Here is a 17,679-nt window from a genome sequence, read left to right on the forward strand (position 1 = left end):
TCCATGTCATTTGACTTTTTTCTCTTTCCACTCTCCTTTTACCTTTATTTCTTCTTTTGGAAAGATGATATGAAGCAGAAATAGTAATCATGCAGTAAAGGCATTTCTTCTAAATTATTTAGTAATGGTGTCTTTTTATAGACACATGGTTTACCTATGGACCTTACTAAAAGCTTGGTACTTAGCAGCAGTTTTCAGAGTGTATCTCTATAGTGGATCATATTGCTGTAGTGCATGATATTTCTCTCTATCATTCACAATGGCAATGTTATGAGGAGGGAGGGCATGTCTTGATGTCTTCCATCCTGGAAATGGCGGCAGCATTGTTTGTTTGTCTACTTTGTTCCATACACCAATAAAAATACACTCAAAATGAAACCTTGGTGTAACGATGACCTTAAACGCAATGACACTCTTTCCCATAACATTGTCCTGTCCAATAGTCCAGAACTCCCCAAGAGGCTTTACAGCAAGTCTAGGAGGAACCAAATGAGAGAGAAATCGATTACTTCCCTCTCTCCACTGTCTCTGCCCTGGCTGAATTACTGAAACAAGATGCTGCACTTAGAGGAGTCTTTGGAGAGGCAGAGGGAGAGAGAAAGAGAGGTGGGTGAGAGAGAAACACTTTTAGGGACATGGGTGCCATTTAGACTAGGACCATCTTCTCTCAGAAAGCCACTAAAAGCAGTGAATGATCCTCTTCCTGTCCCTGGCTGGGAGGCGGTTAGCCTCCTGTGGTTAGGTGAATACAGAACATACACTCAGGTTTGAGGTCAAAGCAAGATCATTATAAAGAATATTAATTTCTGAAGTCCAAGCATATGACTGTATCAATCCATCCACAACTTGAACTAGTTATTGTGCGTCCAAAACATGAGACCAGGCTACATGGATCTAATCTGATGTTGTTTTCAGATTTTCTAATGTCAAATGGGTGTTGTTTAACATCCACACCAGGTTTTATTGTCTGAACTATGAAGATGAAAATGAATCCCGCTCGTTTGGTAGACAGAACGTGGTGCTTAAGGGACCCAATCCCTGTAAGTGCCATTAAGTGGAAATTGCCGTTCACATATTCCAGTGGTTTGATTAATTACACTCTCTCATGTGCTTTCATAAAGGCCCAATGAAATATGGGGAGCAAATTGCATTGTGTTCCTGTATCCTGTTATGTAAAAGCAGTTTAATTATTGACACATGTTTTGCCACCTGGCAGGGGAAAGGATGGTTGGACATGAATAGAAATCATACAATAGATGTTATGGACGGGTAGAGCTAGCACTTGAGATGCCATGTGTTTCCATATCTGTGACTCAATTTATGTCCCCGTCTTCACCTCGCCTCAGGTTCTCCTGCTGAATCAGAGCAAAGAGCAGACGTGATCAGCTGGATATGTCACAGTTCTAACAGAAGCATTTTGTGAAAGTGACTGCACTTTAAAACCTGTTTAACTTTGTGCGGCAGGACTGCTTTTTGAAAGGTCTCTTCTAATAAATATGTAGCTAAGGAGATATTTTGTGAAGGCTACACAGTCTCCCTAGGGGATTAAAAGATCACTGCTGGCTTTGTGTGATATCTTAAGATAGCTCTTTTTGATCAGAGTCGGCTTAGACACTGCTTTGTTACTGACACGTTGCTACATTGAACTCAAAGAAGTCGTGTATGAAGACAACAAGCAAATTTGCAGTTTTAACATAAATGTCTTTATTCCCTTTTTGTTCCTTTTTTCTTTGTTCCCAGGTAGTGTTTTCCAAGAGCAGTGCCCTCTACTGCCACGGAGACTAAATAACATCAGTGCTTCCCTTCTGTTGTAGCCAGTAGTACTTAGGCTCTACTCTATTCTGTATTCTACAGTGTATGTGGAGGTATTAGCTCATAAAACCCTCCTACTGTCATATGAACCCACTGGCGTCCCTGAGCTCTATATGAACAGCAGGGCTCTGATACTTAGTCCCAAGCTGTTCCTGTTTGCCCAAAACGATCAGGCCTGGCCTCGTGCTCTCTACCTGATCTAGTTGACTGGGCTGTGTAAGTTAGGTAGGCAGTCCCTGTCTCCATTCCCCCCCTCCCTCCCAATATGCACTTGGACCCAGGCTCAGGCTGCACCTTTTGTGTTCCACTGGGATAGGGGGGCCAGATGGAGGAATTTGATTAACCAGCAGTGGAGGACCAAATGTTCAATTGGATACAGAACCAGTTGGAAGGCGGGAGGGAGCGAGGGATGAGGCAGGGTAGAGGGAGAAATCTAAAATGGCTGGTCATGTGCGCCGGCCAACACTTTCCAAAGGGGAGCCCAAACAGACACTGAGGTGTAGTAATGCAGAAGCCCTTTTCCAAGTACCAGCTGGGCCTTTTAGGAGCCTCTATCCCCACAGCAGACACTCGGCAGCCTCCGAGCAGCTTGACTTTACCATATGTGGAACTTTTTTATGCTCCACCTGGTTTCCCCAGGGGACCTGTGCCGCTGGGACGCCGGAGGCAGGTGAATTGCTCTTAATGCAAGGCACTGAATCACTGGGCCAACAACATGAGGGAAGTGCCTAGGGAGAGGAAATGGATCTGCAGAAAGACTGGCGCGGACTGGCGCGACCTTGGAGCTAGTGCCCGCTGCGGAGCAGAAAACGAGGCCGTGTGACGTGTCATTGTGCCTCCACTCAGCGCACACCTCCACGTTATTAATATCTACGCTTGTATTTCTTATGTAACAATATGTATCATTACACTAAGTGCTTTTTTAAAATAGAACTTAATCCATTTGTAAAACTGAATGGCTTTCTCAGCTTCCATTTAGAGCCTCTGAGTTTCTCCCTGTCTCTCCCATTTCCCTTTTAGCTGTTTCATAAAATAATCCATTGATATACTGTAGATTTTGCAGTATGGCTGTATTCTGCTTGCATGCTTCCCGTGCAAATATTAATTTACTCAGTAACATCAGCTGTTGTACCTCTGGCTGGTGAGATATTTTTTTGCCTTGCATAGTTTGAGAGTTCAGACCATCAGGACAGTTAGGTCAGATGAGGGAGATTTTGCCTGGACAGTGGGGGTGTGGTCACTCTCCTGCCTGCACCTGTCTCGCTGAGTCTGTGGCACAAAGCCAGAGGTCAGGGGTCACCACAGGGGGCTGTCAAGGTCAAAGGTTTATCACTCTCCGAGGGGTCCTGGAGCCATCACTCAGACCCTACAGTACACACGATCTGCCCAGTTGAGTTTTTTCTTCCCCCACTTTTTCTAATCCTTCCAAATGGCTCGGGCAAAACTCCTGACAGCAGCAAGAGAAACAAACTGTGGGGTGTGGAGCTCTAAGCCATCAGCTGGAGATTTCACTTTGAAAAGATTCCCTTTTACACACTGCCCTTTCCACCAATCAGAGGGCCCGCCAGAGTCCATGCACCCAGAGCAGCTGCCCTCTGACCCTGCCAGCGGTTGTTGGTTTATTTTGTTTGGGCATTTTAGAGAGGATGGGGCTGCTTTTGACAGGTCAGGCAGCAGGACTTGGATGAGGTCTTTAGCAAAGACAGCCAGAGAGGGAGAATTTCACAGCTCGAGAAAAGACTCAAGCTACCCCTAGCTGGTGTTGCAGTTCCAGTATTACACTCATATTGCTGGTGAGGTTGTCATATTCATTGAGACATGTGGAAAATGGCCCATTTTGGGGGGGAAAGAGGGGCCATTCATGCAAAGTCAATTCCATCAAGCAGACTGAAATTCCTCGATACCTCTGTTTATGCAGCTGTGCCCTCTGATCAAATTACGCCAACCCTCTTGCAACATCCATGCCTCCTTCTTCCCCTTATGGAGACCCCTCCCTCCGCCCCCAACCTCTTCTGAATGTGCCAGGAGCCTCAGATGGGTCTCCCACTCACCAGGGAGATTGGCAGAGGTAAAGAGACATGAGGGGGCATGTAACCCAGAGTTCCACCTACCCGCAGCAGTAATTGGGGCAAAGCCATGGTGCTTCCATGGGTCAGAGGAGGGGCCTGTCATGTGAGGGGCACGTAGGGGCAAGCAAAGGAGGCACATCCCCAGAGAAGTACTAACCGTCATGCTGTAGCACCAACTCTGACAGACCGGAGGGAATGGACCTGCCGCATCGAGCCTGTCAGCTGTTCCAGCAGCGCAGAGCGATCGTGGAGCCCTCCACTGGGACTGTATTACTGAAGGCTTTTCTTCTCTGCCTCTGTTTTATTTTTTGGGTGGGGAGGGCAGGGTTGCGAGTCTGTGCACGAGAGGGGGTGTTGAGGGGTATAATTGAGAGCACAGAGGGAGCTTCGTCTCTCCATCTTATGATTTGGAGGTGAAGACAAGCGCCCTCGGGGGCCCCCTGTCAGAGCTTTTGGGCGCGCTCAGTGCAGACTTCAATAAAAACACACAAAAAGAATTCCCCCACAAGGGCGCCTGGCTGAATTGCTGACGCCAATGTAAAAGATTCCGTTTTCTGTGAATCATTTAGTACGCGACCCTGAGCTCTCTACACAACGTGACAATAACAGGAAACCCCCCTCTGTCCTCCTTATCTTAAAAAAATGAAAATTGCCACAAACCCAGAGAATGCTGAATTATTTTTTTCACACGTACAATTTCACACATCGATCACCCTCTGCCACTCCTCCATTTTCCCCTTCCCCTCCCACCTCTCACTCCTCTTTTTCTTTTCTCCTCTCACTGTATTCCTGTCATGACAAATGTCAAACACAGTCTGTTAGGAGAGTGTTTTTTTCTTTTTGGTAACCAAGAGCTTGCCAAGTCGAATGTGCGCTGGGACAAGACTGCTGCGGAAGCATCACATTGGAGCATCAGCATCAGATATTTCTGTGAAAGTAACAGAAATGTTTGAAGGTGTTGTCACAAGCTCACAGGTTCCTGCTGTTTGTGTGCACCAGAGGGAAATGGCGCCTTCTCACCCCTTTTGTCTCCACCCTCCCCATTGTTGTTTTTAAACTTATTTCTCTGTTTAGTTGTTATCACTTTTATTGTGGTTAAGAATCTCAGCATGGCTGTTTTTTTGTGGGTTTTGACAGAGGGGGTCGGTGTTGTAGTCAGAGTTAAAATTAGAGGAGTTGCTTTTCTGTGTGACTTGGAGACATGTCATCTTCCAGAAGCGGTGGGGAGTCTGTCAGTCACAGCCATGGTGTGTTTTAATCATCGCTGTCCCACTTGGAGATGCGCTGACGGTTAGAGTGAGGGTTCCCTCCCCTGGACAATACCAGTATGCTAGAATCTCATACACTCTGATGTCAGACGTAGCAACCAGTTAAGAAATATGAGACGTTTCTTCCTCAAGTTAATCCTACGAATTCAATGGGGGAATCAAGCGATGTCTGGTGAATTTGAAGACATATCACAAGTGTGTTTGAAGGGTTTTTGTGATCTTTCAAAAGATATGACAGCTGGAAGGAGATTGGCAACAAAATAGCAGGAGTTTGTCACTATAATAAGAGAATGAAGCTGATAGAATAATCAAAACCCACGACATCTTAGAAGCTTAATGAGCGAGGGCTCCCCCCAAGCGAGCAATAATAATAGTGTTTTGTAATTCTATAGCCCTTTTAATAATACTCCAAGGAATTTTAAATAGACATTTCTTTGTAAAGCAAAGTAGGTTAGACTGCAAATTATATTTTCCATAATGTAGCAGAGATGATGGGGAGTGTGTCTTTACAGTACCTCGCTGCAGAGAACGCACACCCAAAATCCAGGAAACTGTGCAGCAGAGTCAGGCTGCAGATTCTCTTAACCCTGTGCAGATTGGCCACTACATAACACCCATCCAGCTCACTCTCCTTTAACCCCAGCCCTCGTCTGTGCATGCTCCCTGCAGACCTCTCCAGAGATATGGCCTCTCATTTCTGAGAGCATCCTCTGACAGTCTTAATGGACAAGTAGTCTCTCTACAAGGCCAGGAGAGCTCTTGCTGAAAAGACCACTCTGGGCATGTCTGGGATAAGTACTGTCTACTCCTCCCTCGTCTCAATCCCATCTAAGATTGTGTTTATGGGCAGAAATTAAATGGAGTCGTCGGACGGAAGTGAGCATGGAGGAGAGGATATTCTTCTGATGCCGTGCTCACCTTAAGATAATAAAAGCTGTAGAGTCGATCAAATTAGGCAAGAAATGTGTGACAGCATCTGTAATTACTGAAAAATATTATATTATAAATTGTATATATGATTATAGAAAAATTGTGAAATATAGCATCAGAACATCTTTTCTAATTGCAGCTGAAGTGAGGAGATTAACATTTTAGGCATTTAATGTTCACCAGAGTGACGTACACTGCTAAATTGAGCTTTAAACAGAAGTACTTAGAAAAATATTCCTTCAAGCCCCCAAGCAATTAGTCCAGCTGCCTGCCTTTGTCCACCTACCCATTGTGTTCTTTGTAAAAACCATTCTCTTATACCTCCACTTACTCCATCCTTTGAGACGTCATTGGAAATCCGGGGCTCGGAGTTGAACCCACAGTTGGTTTAAGTGTAATGAAATGTATGTCATGTCTCTGGCTCTCTCCCTCTGGCTTCCCCTCACCCCTGTCCCCCTGAAAGCACTGCCTTTGACAGGGAGGCCTCTGTGGCTTCTTCTGCAGTGATCTTTAGCCCCTTCAGGTCCCATTGACTATTTCAGGACGTCCCTGCGATTTGAGGATGGACTCAACCGTTCACACATGCTTTAGAGCATCGACTGAGGAGAAAAATAGACAGATAGATGGAGTGGAAGCCTCGTACAACTAAACCAGCCCACTGGGAAATCCTACCCTGATGCCTGGCCACATAAAAAAAAAAAACAGATCTTATTAGTGTTTTACAGTATGCTTATTGAAAAACACCAAGTTGTCAGTGCTTATTATACATGCCGTGGACCGAGCTATGTGCTCTTTTACTCTGCGGTTTACACAGTTTATCACTTATGTGTGTTCTGTCCTATATTGTACACATAATAGAAACTATCTCAACAGAAGTCAGGTGCAGAAGGACCCAAGCTGAGCCATTCCAGATGATGCACATTTAAATTTGAAACTATATTGACTCAGTTCTTGGTATCTGTTTATTTATCATATATTCACTCTTTATGCAGATGAGGGCGAACAGATCATGCATGGAACACTTACCTTGCATCTGTATGTGTGTATGTTTATGAGGCTGTGTATGCGATTTACCTGAAGCTTTTGTGAATGTGGGACTGTGTGTATGTGTGTTTGTTCCCATGTGTACATCTGTGCGTGGACGTGTGTCTGTGCATGGATATTGCAGCTTGGAGAGAGTGTGCATGTCCACTATATTAGACAGAGCGTGCGAGGGGTGCCTCAGCATGTGTGTACTGCTGTCTGTTCAGAGCTCTCGGCGCCAGCAGGGTGCGCCATTCCAATTTACCCATCAGCCGCAGAGGTAGGGGGTAAAAGCGCGGGGCATCGCTGTCGGAGATTTCACATTCGAGGGACGAGATTACCAGTCATGGGACCCCTGTGTGGAGGTGATGAGGGAGGGAGGCTGCAGGGGCACAGTGTGGGGGAGTTGGGACGGTTGGGGGACGGGGGAGTGGTGAGAGTGGGGAGGGCAGCACGACTCAACGCCACCCTGGAATCCGTGGGCTCTCTGTTTTCTGGGGAGTGTAGCTGCCAAGCTGCACATCTGTTTGACACCAGGCGCTGTGGTATGGCAGTCAGGGGCTGTCTGTCCTGATTCACATCTCTTCGCACTCTAGTTTGTTCTAAGGATCTGGACAACAGCTGAAACTCTGCTTCTTTAGAGATGCTTGCAAAATTGTGTGTTTTAGAAACTCCTACTTTCATAATAGGAAATTGCTTGTCCTATCCTTTTTCATTCTACCTACTGTAACCACATCCACAGGAACGATTTGCGTATCTTACACCACTAGAACATAATCATGGCATTGTAAAATTGGAGAATATTTACCTCAGACCCAGTCTCCTGTCGGCCGTGCTCACTCAGTCTGTGTTTGAGTGTCAGCCAAGTCAGCTATGACTGCTCCAGAGGCCCTGAAGCCTGTTGGGGAGACAGGACATTCCAAACAGCATAACTCATTCTTTACACCCTTTCTGCTGCCATTAGTTAATTATATGCAGGTGTTTTCCTTTCTCAGTTTTTTTTTGCTGTAGATCTAATAAAAATGTAACCATAAGTACATAAAGCCAGATAGACGGAGAAAAGGAAGGGGGGAAACAGTGTGGAGGAAGTGGCTGAATGTGCTGTGTGAAGCAAATTATTGCCCCCATGTAGATTCATCAGTTCTCCCTGCTGGATTAAGGAAGGGCCTTTCTAATGAAGTTCGCCCCGTCAAAATGAAGGGACTAATTCTGATTTAGCTGAGGTAATGAACTTCCCCTCTCCTAGTGAGAGCAGCACCATGGGGCGAGGAGAGAGGGGTGGTTGTGTAGGGGGTGGGGGCAAAGGAGAGTGGCAGCAAGAGAGAGAGGGAAAGAGAGAGAGGTAAGATGAAGACGAGACAGGAGAGAGACATGGAGTGAGGACAGAGAGATAGAAGGGAGAGGGGACGCTAGGTGGAGAATGAGAAAAAAATTATGCAAAACGCCTGTCTCGTATTTGCTGAGATGTATTAAATTTCCAGTGCGGGTGCCTGTGTTATATAAAATTATGCTAATGTCTTGTGGCCCGCTGCGAATGGCGGCTTGCTGGTCCTGAGCATGCGTGGCTGGCCGCTACACGGAGCGCACTCAGTGGGACTCAGCTTTTCTATTAAGGAAAACCTCTAGACACCTGATGATGAATTCTCTCTCACCAAATGTTCCCCCTTTTTTGTGTCGAAAATATGAGCGCTTTTCTAAATGACTTTGGAGAGCCCGGCGTGGCACTCGGCGGCCTGCATCGAGCAGGGGGGAAGGGGGTATGAAGGGGGGGGTCCCTCTGCAGCAGGCTAAGGGAGTCAATTAAGGCAAGCACTGATAATTATAAGCCGGCAGAACGCAGGGGCTGGCTAATTGTACAGTGTTCCATGCCGTGAGCTCAGCCAAGGGGCCTCTCCGAAACGCTCTCTTTCCCTGCTCCTTTGTGTGGACCACAGACCCCATAGAGCCACATACCTCAGCCTGACAATGCCACAGTGAGGCCAGCGAAAAAAGCCGGGCATGTGCCCATAATTAACTTTTTACATTCAGGCCACTCACTCTTTTGAGGGCCTGAAAGAGATTCCGTTTAGATTCACACCTCATTTCTTCTCTACTCTTTGCTTGCCAGAAAGTTTTTCTTTGCCCATTTTACTGTTTCTTTGCTTGTTTTTAATTTTTTGCACTGCAACTTTCATTGAGCACAAGAGTCTTGGAAAGTCAGGGCATAGTCACTTGACCTTTATTTCCTTCTAACAAGAAAAGGCCCAGCAGTTTAGAATAGGCATGTATGGAGTAAATTAGAGCATTTCAGCGCAGAATGGTGTTTGTGTGGCTGCAGGGGGTCCGGCGCTCCCATGCAATCCATCTCAGCAGCCTGCACTGTTTGTCCCCAACGGACCTCCATACCTGCCTGCAGCTGCAGCGCCTACACATCATTCGTTAACAAGTATTCGGCTCTTGCCTTTGTTGTTGTGGACTTCTCCCTTCTCTTTTTTTCTTTTCCTCTGCCTCTGTGACCTACACACTGTTCATTTGACCGAGTTTTAGCCATTGTGGGTTTCAGCTGTAAGAATAGCAGGTAATGTGGTCCAGGCCAAACGCAAAATGGCTGACTATTCTTCAAAGCACACAGTAGCGCCAAATCCTCCTGAAACACCAGCTTCGTCTGGTTTTGCTAGTTTGGCAGGCTGCAGGGTGATACATGAAATCCAGTGCATTCTCAAATCTAAAAATACATATATGCACAAAATATAAAATATACACTTGTGTTGGCAATTTTATAAGGCCCTCCAAAATCTCTAACTTGTGTTTTTCTTACTCTTTTACTGCAGGATTTGAGTGACACTGTCTATATTTAATTGTTCTAGAATAAAAAATATGCTTGTAGAATGAAAATTGTCAACATATAGTTTATAAATACAATGTTATAGTTATGTGAAAGATACAATAATACAATAAAATTCCCTCTTGTTTTCTCTATGATAAGATGCCGTTGTTTGCCATGTTTCCATAACAGCTGAGTCATAAATGCTTGTAAATGCCTATGTAAGCCATGCATAGAGCACAGCAGGTTTTTCATAAAAACCAGGCTCGGTTTAAGAAGTCGCACCTACATTGATTTTGTGTGAATCTGTCATTTATACAGCTTCAGGTCTTCTGGTATAAAATGGTTTAACATAATAATAATAAAGCAGCGTAAAGCTGTTTCTTTTTGCTCTAATATTAATGCTTCAACAATGACTTTTGGCTCTTTGTTTATTTTCTCTGCTACAGAGTATCGCTAAACACATGCACAGGAGCTCTTGGCAAATAACTCAAGTGGAAATGTCTGCTCAATGCGTTTATTTTAGGGAGAAGAAGTGTCCTTATGTTTTTGTCCCCCATGTTTTGTGAGCTCCAAAAGGTGTTCTAGTCGGCTAAACCTTTTGTAACATCCATTCAAGCGTTACGCATGTTTATCTCGACACAAAAACCTGTCAGTTTGGTGTTTCTACCTCTGGCCCGGTAGCCAGGGGAGCTGTGAGGCGGTTAATGTAGGCGCTGAGTGGCTGATCCTAGCATGAGCCTAGCCCTGCTCTGATTAGCACCTCCAACGAGCTGCCATGCATCAGAGCTGACATTCTCCCAGAGACATGTTCCCCCAGAATCCTTTGCTCTTGCTGTGCGCGGGCGTCACCACCACTGACATGTCACAGCCAACAATCTCGCCTCAACCCTCCTTCTCCCTCTGGAGGCTGGAAAACAGCATCAGGCATGCACCGAACTTGGGACCCTGACATGAGGGCTTTGGTACCTCGCTTAGCTCATCTTTCTCTTTTCACTTTTCTCTCGCAGACACAGAATATGTCTTTCACATGCCCACTTCCCTACAGGCAAACTGGAGTAAAGCTTCTCCTTTCATGCTGTGGTAGTTTTCCAATCTCTTTGATTTTATTGGCTAGCACTCGACCACATTTCCATCACTGTTCGTGTAATACATTAACTCTTTGATAGAATGGGGTGAATTTTCAAGGTGCCATGATTAAATCTCGTACTTTAATTTTTACATTTTGCACTTGATTCACTCTGTCCTTCTCAAACTGTGGAGGCAGGAAATAGATATTAGTAATGTTCCCCCCGGGCGCCAGTTCTCCAATCAGCTTTGGTCCAGGGGGAGTCCATCCCTTTGCGCTCCCACCTACCACCTTCCTACCCCCATCCGCAGCATTCTCCAGGCCTTAATGGGTCTTGTAGTACTTCTGAAATGAGTTTGTTCCTTATGAGCAGTGCTTCTACCTCAAGAGAGCACACCACACAGAGGTGGAGTCAATTTGTATTCACCCATAATTCCCTGGGCCTTAATCACTCTGATTCTCCCCCCATTATCTGTTAATGGATAGTTCCCGCGGAGAGAAGAGAGAAGTAAACCCACCTACTGTTTACAGGCCTGAAGCTGTCTATTCTGCTACCATCCACAATCCCACAGTGGGTTGTATATACAGCAGTGAGTCCGCTGAAAACCAAATCTTCTTGGTTTATTAACATACAACTCCAACATCAGGCTGAATATTGTGAAACAGATGGTGGAAAGCAAATGCTTGCTAAAGGTTAAATTCCTCATAAATAATATCACTCCAAGCAGGTATTTCTGCCTTTATGACAAGGTTTGGCAGATTAGAAACTTGGTATTGCACTGACCTATTAGTTTGACTGGACCAGCTTTGATTACTATGTTAGTTCCATCTGTGCCTTTTCAAAAACAACCCATTTCTGCCTACTAAATATTCTCAATTTGTTCTCCCACTTGTTTACTCATTACTTTCAGCAAAGAAGTGCCTTGATTGATGTCCTTAATATCATTTGTTAGAGTGTGCTGCTTTGGCGACACAAGCAGCATGGGTCCCTCTAAGAGTGAGCTTCAGAGAACCATTCACTATGCCCCAGAGAGGAGTGTAAATCTAAGTATCAGATTTTTCTCTTCCACAGCCAAATGCTAAAAGTGATCCTGAATTCCCCTCCAATTCAAACTGCTCCTCAGCAGAATTGTTTAAATAGAGTAAGGGGCAGTGGTGGTGATGGGGGTGGGGGGGAGGTGGTGTTGGAACCGAATAAACTGAGTGAAACTTTTTAATTAAGCAATGCCCTGCGTTACACTTAACTACCAAGTATTATCAGAAAGCTAGACTGTAGTTTATCTTCAGTTTCAGTCTTTAACTCACTGTCAGTTAATGGCTTTGCCTTTATGCTCTAAGCAAATTAGGACGTCTCCATCAAATTCACAGACACCTTTAGCTCCTTAAACTTACAGGATTATATACAATACAATACACACAAAACAATACACTAAACTATGCGAGCCAGACCTGCAAGCCCCAGTGTCCCAAACAACCTTCAACAGCACATGAACTTCAGCCTGGATAAAAAAGTAAACAGCACGGAGAAATAAAGACCATTTTTTTTGAGAGTAGTTTTTCCTCTCTCCCACTCCCTCTCCTGTCCTCCACATGGGAGAGATATTAGGCGTTTGTGTTTTAAGGAGCTGTGAAATACATAAACCATGAGCCACAGGAACGCAAGGCCCTGTGGATATGCAGATGGGCTTACTTTGCTGGTGTCAGGGATGCTTAGAGGGAGCAGGCACAGGAGCAGTTCTCATCTAAAGGATTTTCTTAGGAGTGCAGAGGGACAGGGTGGTGGCAGCGGAGAACACTCGGGAGACTCGGAAACAGAGAGTCAGAGGAGGGAGAGAGAGAGAGATGAGGGTAGAGTGAGAGAGCTGACAGTCCCCTGTGGCCCTGTAACTATATCCAGAGTCTGCTCAGTGCATAGAGAGGGGTGGGGGCTCACGCAGAGCCATGCTGATTGGGCAGCCCTGGAGAAGGGCTGGGGGAGCGACAGGAAGTGACCTCAGCCCAATGAGGCAGCTATAGGGGCGAGCAAGCTGACTTCCTCCCTTGGCTCTCACTAAGAAACAGGCTGCCAGCCTGATTCAACCCCTATTACACTGCTGAATACAAACCCAGCCCTACACAGGCTGCATTACAGGGGATAACAGAGCACAATTTACTCATTATAGAGTCTCAGTAAAACCTTGTTGCTCTCTCAACAACTTTCTCTCTATATATATTTGTATGGATCTGTATATTACCCAGCACTCTTTCAGTGTAACATGTTTTATATATAAAGAATGTAGTTGAACTATACTGAATAGAATGTAAACACATATCACTATACTGTGTGTATATGTTGTCATCTTGTACTATATAACGTATATTCCAAATCAAAACATTGTAGGTTTCAGTCTATCAATGATATTTGTTGGCAATAACAAAAATATAGAATAACACCAGCCTTATTTTTCAAATCTGAAGCATACTGTGTTAATATCTTTTTGCCATTTTTCCCTTGATGCACCTGCTCACAGACATAAACACACACATGCACACACACAAGGTCAGTCAGGCAGGTGCAGAGTTATCTGCATAATGAAGCAGGCCAGGTCTCTAAAGGGACAGCATTGTGCACTAGGGTCAAATGAGGGCTGTGCATATGGCAGAAGAACAGATCTGTGAACCCTGCAGCAAGCCTGACCTTAGTGTATACCCTCACACAGACAAGCAAGCTGAATGGTGATCAAAGAGGGCAGTGATCCTCCTGCACGGCTGCGTGGATGCACTCATGCCGCCCTCCTCCCCCTCTTTTGCTGATGCCTGCTGCTACACTTAGATGCACATGTAGGCTACAGAATATCTCATCTGTCAAGTGCATGATTGCAGAACACACCATCAACGTGTTCTCTTTCAAACTACCTTGATCGGCCTTTACCTTCTACCAGACAGTCATGAGGGAACATAGTCTGTGAGCTTGTGCTGGTGTACAACTTGTTTTTATGCTGAAGACACCTCCTTATGTCATATACCATGCCATATGTTTATGCTATTTAGAAAAGATTGTAAAAGAACATGTGGTAATATGTTACAGTAAAAGGTTCAATATGTATACACTCCTTCTGTTTCTTTTGGCACAGCGGGAGATGTTTCCATTCCCCTCTCTTCCTGGAAATACCAGGGGTCATTGGGTTGCGGTTGTCAGAATTTGTCAGAATCAATCTATAGTTGCAGAAACTAATACTATCGTTTTATATAGCTCCAATGAAGTTAAAAGGCCTATCATGCAAATAACCCTAACCCTAAACAAAAGGTGAATTTCAAGTGAGCTTTCAGTGTTGTATAGACAAATAACTAAATATATAATAATAAAAAATAAAAAGAGGAAACTTCCTGGTGCACAAACAAAAAATTATGAAGCAGGTAGTGGCTTGTCAACTCCAGGTTACTATATTATTGTCCAGCACTTTTTTTCAGCAGACATGTTTCGCCAGATTTGCCTAAAGCACCTTCGATTAACCCTCTACTTGGATCCTCCAGGGCTCGAGCCGGGCACAGCTGGTTAGGTGAATTGTGTATTCATGCTTCTGGTACCCAGGGCCTAAGTGTGGTGGGCATTGGGCTGTAGAGACCTGGGGATAAACCTTAGATGAGTCCCTGGTGTATCCACCCCCACCCCTTTTGCAGTAGCTGGCCTAATGTCAGGTTTGGCAGGGGTTTGATAGAGCACTAGTCTGGCCCCATGGCAGAGTGTATACGCTTTTTATTGACGCACTGGAGATGGGCAGTTCTCTGGAAGTCTGAGTCAGCAGATCGTTGTGCTGCAAATGAGTGTGCAGGTTCACAGTCTGAACGACATTTATTTAAGCTATCAGTGGCCTCAGCTGCAGTAGTCTAATGTTTAGATAGACGTGCAGGGAATTCTAATGCCAAGCAGATAAACTGGGAATCTGTTGTGCTCTGTATTAAAAATGTTGACATGTGAGCATGTTGCAAAGGAGAGTTGTTTTGATAGCCTTGTCAGCATATGTACACTGAAGAAGTGCTATGATGATTTGGGGACATGAAATTAAGGTTTTAGAAGGTTTTACATTTTTCACCTTTTCACTAATAGTAAAAACCCTCTGCATCTGAAATGAGACTATTTTGCTATTCTTGATTTATTTTGATTCACCTTTTGCAAAGCACAAATGACTTTCTCTCATTTAGATTTTTTTAAAATCAGTTTTAATTTGCAGACGTTAAAAATAAATGATTGTACATGTAAGTTAATCAGAAAGATGACACTCACCATGTTCAAAGTGCAAGGCCTCGTCTGAGCCATTAGGACCCCAGCTGGTCATCTAATTTATGCCTGATGGGAGCAGATCACACGTTATATTATTTCCTGTCTGAGTCATGAAAATCACAGGCAGGAGTCTTTGTTACAAATTTGTTCAATTTAAATTCCATGTGAACGAGTGTAAAGTCTAAAGAAAAAGAAAGAAAGGAGGTAGAGTGAGACCTATGACATTCACGCTCTGCTTATTTTCCTTCTTATGATTTTCTGTGTGTTTTTGTTGTTTCTTTTCTGCAGAGGAAGGATTGAACCATGAATGCAAGCTCTGTAGTCAGTCATTCGACTCACCAGCAAAGCTTCAATGCCACCTGATTGAGCACAGCTTTGAGGGCATGGGAGGAACCTTCAAGTGTCCGGTCTGCTTTACAGGTGTGTATAGTGCATGCATTTGTGTGCATGAGAGCGTTTGTGTATTGCAACTCAATGGACTGATAGAAATATTAGAAAGGTAGAGTTGTTTTTTATGTACATGTTAACTTTTCAGAGACATTTACATTCTCAATATGCAAAGCTTTGCATTTCTAAGCTGTCCTTTTTTGTGTGAAAAGCCAAATGGGTTCTAAATGAGTTGGGAAAGGTCAAGCAAGCAAGCAGCTCAGCTAAGGCTGAGAGCAGTTTGCTGCATGTGGCTTTTTTATTTAGTCAAATTGCTTCCAAATCAAGGCCAAAGAAGTGTCATGAGGTGAGAGGGGGGAAAAGAAAGAGAGCAGGGGGGAAGACAGTGTGAGCTGAGGAGAGATGGGGGATGGAGGAGTGGGGAAAGAAAAGGAGATGTGCTAATTGTGGATGGCAGTGGTGCTGATAGCTGTAATGATCTCATCTGTCTCTGTGCGTGGAGGTGGAAGGACCGGACTCCTCCTGAGAGGATAGCGCCCTCCTTCAGTGTCAACAGGGTTAACTATCTCTATAATGAAATCTGCAAAGTCGTTAACTTCAGCTCTTCACTCTTTCTCCCTTCTCAGCTCTTTACTCTTCCTCGCACTTTTTGGGTCCTCAGCTCATTTCCCTCTTTTGTGCTTCCTGAACCCCCCTTAATCTACCCATCGCCCAAAAAAACTAATTTGTCTCTCCTCCAGTTATTACATCAATTAACATCATTAGCTCACATTTTGCATTTTGCTCAAAGATCTTTTTTCACATTTTTTACCTCTTCATCCACCTCACTCTCCCTTATTCATTTTTCCTCATCTCTCTTTCTCTTCACTGCCCTCCCTCTACCTCACTCTACTTCTCTCATTGCTGTTTTGGCCTTATCTCTCTTTTAGCAGAAGCCTATTGATATATCCCCACCCCAAATCCCCCTCCACCGCTCACAGGGGTCTGGGCATTTAATATACAGAGCATGCCTCCTTCATCTGAGCCTTCATTTTCCACCGCCGGCTTTGACAGACAGGTCCCCCTTCTCCCTCCGCGTCCATATCGATCACGGCGCATGAGAGAGAAAGATGCTGGGAGGGAGAAGGGAGGAGGGAGAGACAGAGTACACCCTCAGGACAGTGGTCACAGAGCAGACAGACAGATGGGCGAAGGCCTATGGTGGTGGGGAAGGCAGGCTGTGGAGAGTATGGATGGACTGAAAGGCCTCCCTCTGTTGGGGATGCAGGGGACAGGCAGACTGTAGTCAGAGTACTCGGAGGAAAAGGAGGAAGGAAGTTTGGCTGACAGCTGTCCTTGAATATATTTCTTCAAGTTGAGCCTGGCATAAAGTAGAGAAAAGACAGCCTAACGAAAACTAACTTACAGTTTACTACTAGAAAATGTATGTGTGTAGTGTTTGCAGGCTTTATTAGATAGTTTTTTATTCTAAAGACGTATACAAAAGTAGAAGTAAAAGTGAAAAAAATACAAGTCCTCTGTAACACCGGTGACCTGGAAATTACATTTATGTACTGTAAGCTTTGAAGGAAATGTAAAGCCACTCAAATGCTTTTATCTATCTATCTATCTAGATAGATATAGTAGAACAAATTTTTAGTACCTAATATACTGTTAGATAGTTTTATATAAAACAATCATATTCTATTTTGCATTGAGAGTAAAAAGTACAATATTGCTCTCTGAAATGTAGTGGAGTAAAAGCATAAATTAATGTAAAAGTATAAGTACTTTAAAATTGTACTTTTCCTACTTTTTAGAATTCTTTTTGTTTTAGTCGGTGTTGATGAATCATTGCGTACTCTATACCAAAAACTTTATTTAGAGATTAAAAGGATCCCTATTACAGACATAATGAGTCTGAACATAAAAGCAAAACTTTGATCAAACTAGGTGGTGGCAGTAATAGTGGTTGGGTCATTGAGTTCACTTGATTAACAAGGTTGTTCTTTGTTTAAAAGATCATCCTCGCTCGATGCCCATGTTTTAGTTTGATCTGCCCCCCCCCCCCCCCCCCC

At 44.4% G+C, this 17,679-nt stretch overlaps 1 protein-coding gene across 5 annotated transcripts in view; it reads left to right on the forward strand.

Moving 5' to 3' along the window:
- The window catches only part of LOC118334649 (zinc finger protein 521), an 88,315-nt gene that overhangs the window by 54,950 nt on the left and 15,686 nt on the right, over window positions 1–17,679 (forward strand). For all 5 annotated transcript variants that reach the window (XM_035670658.1, XM_035670659.1, XM_035670657.1 and 2 more), the window contains exon 6: window positions 15,524–15,655. In XM_035670658.1, coding sequence (XP_035526551.1) covers window positions 15,524–15,655 — 132 coding nt within the window. The remainder of the gene's footprint in view (window positions 1–15,523; window positions 15,656–17,679) is intronic.

Source organism: Morone saxatilis, unplaced genomic scaffold, assembly GCF_004916995.1.
Source record: "Morone saxatilis isolate NCDOM2014 unplaced genomic scaffold, NCSU_SB_2.0 Contig23, whole genome shotgun sequence".
Classification (NCBI taxonomy): Eukaryota; Metazoa; Chordata; class Actinopteri; family Moronidae; genus Morone; species Morone saxatilis.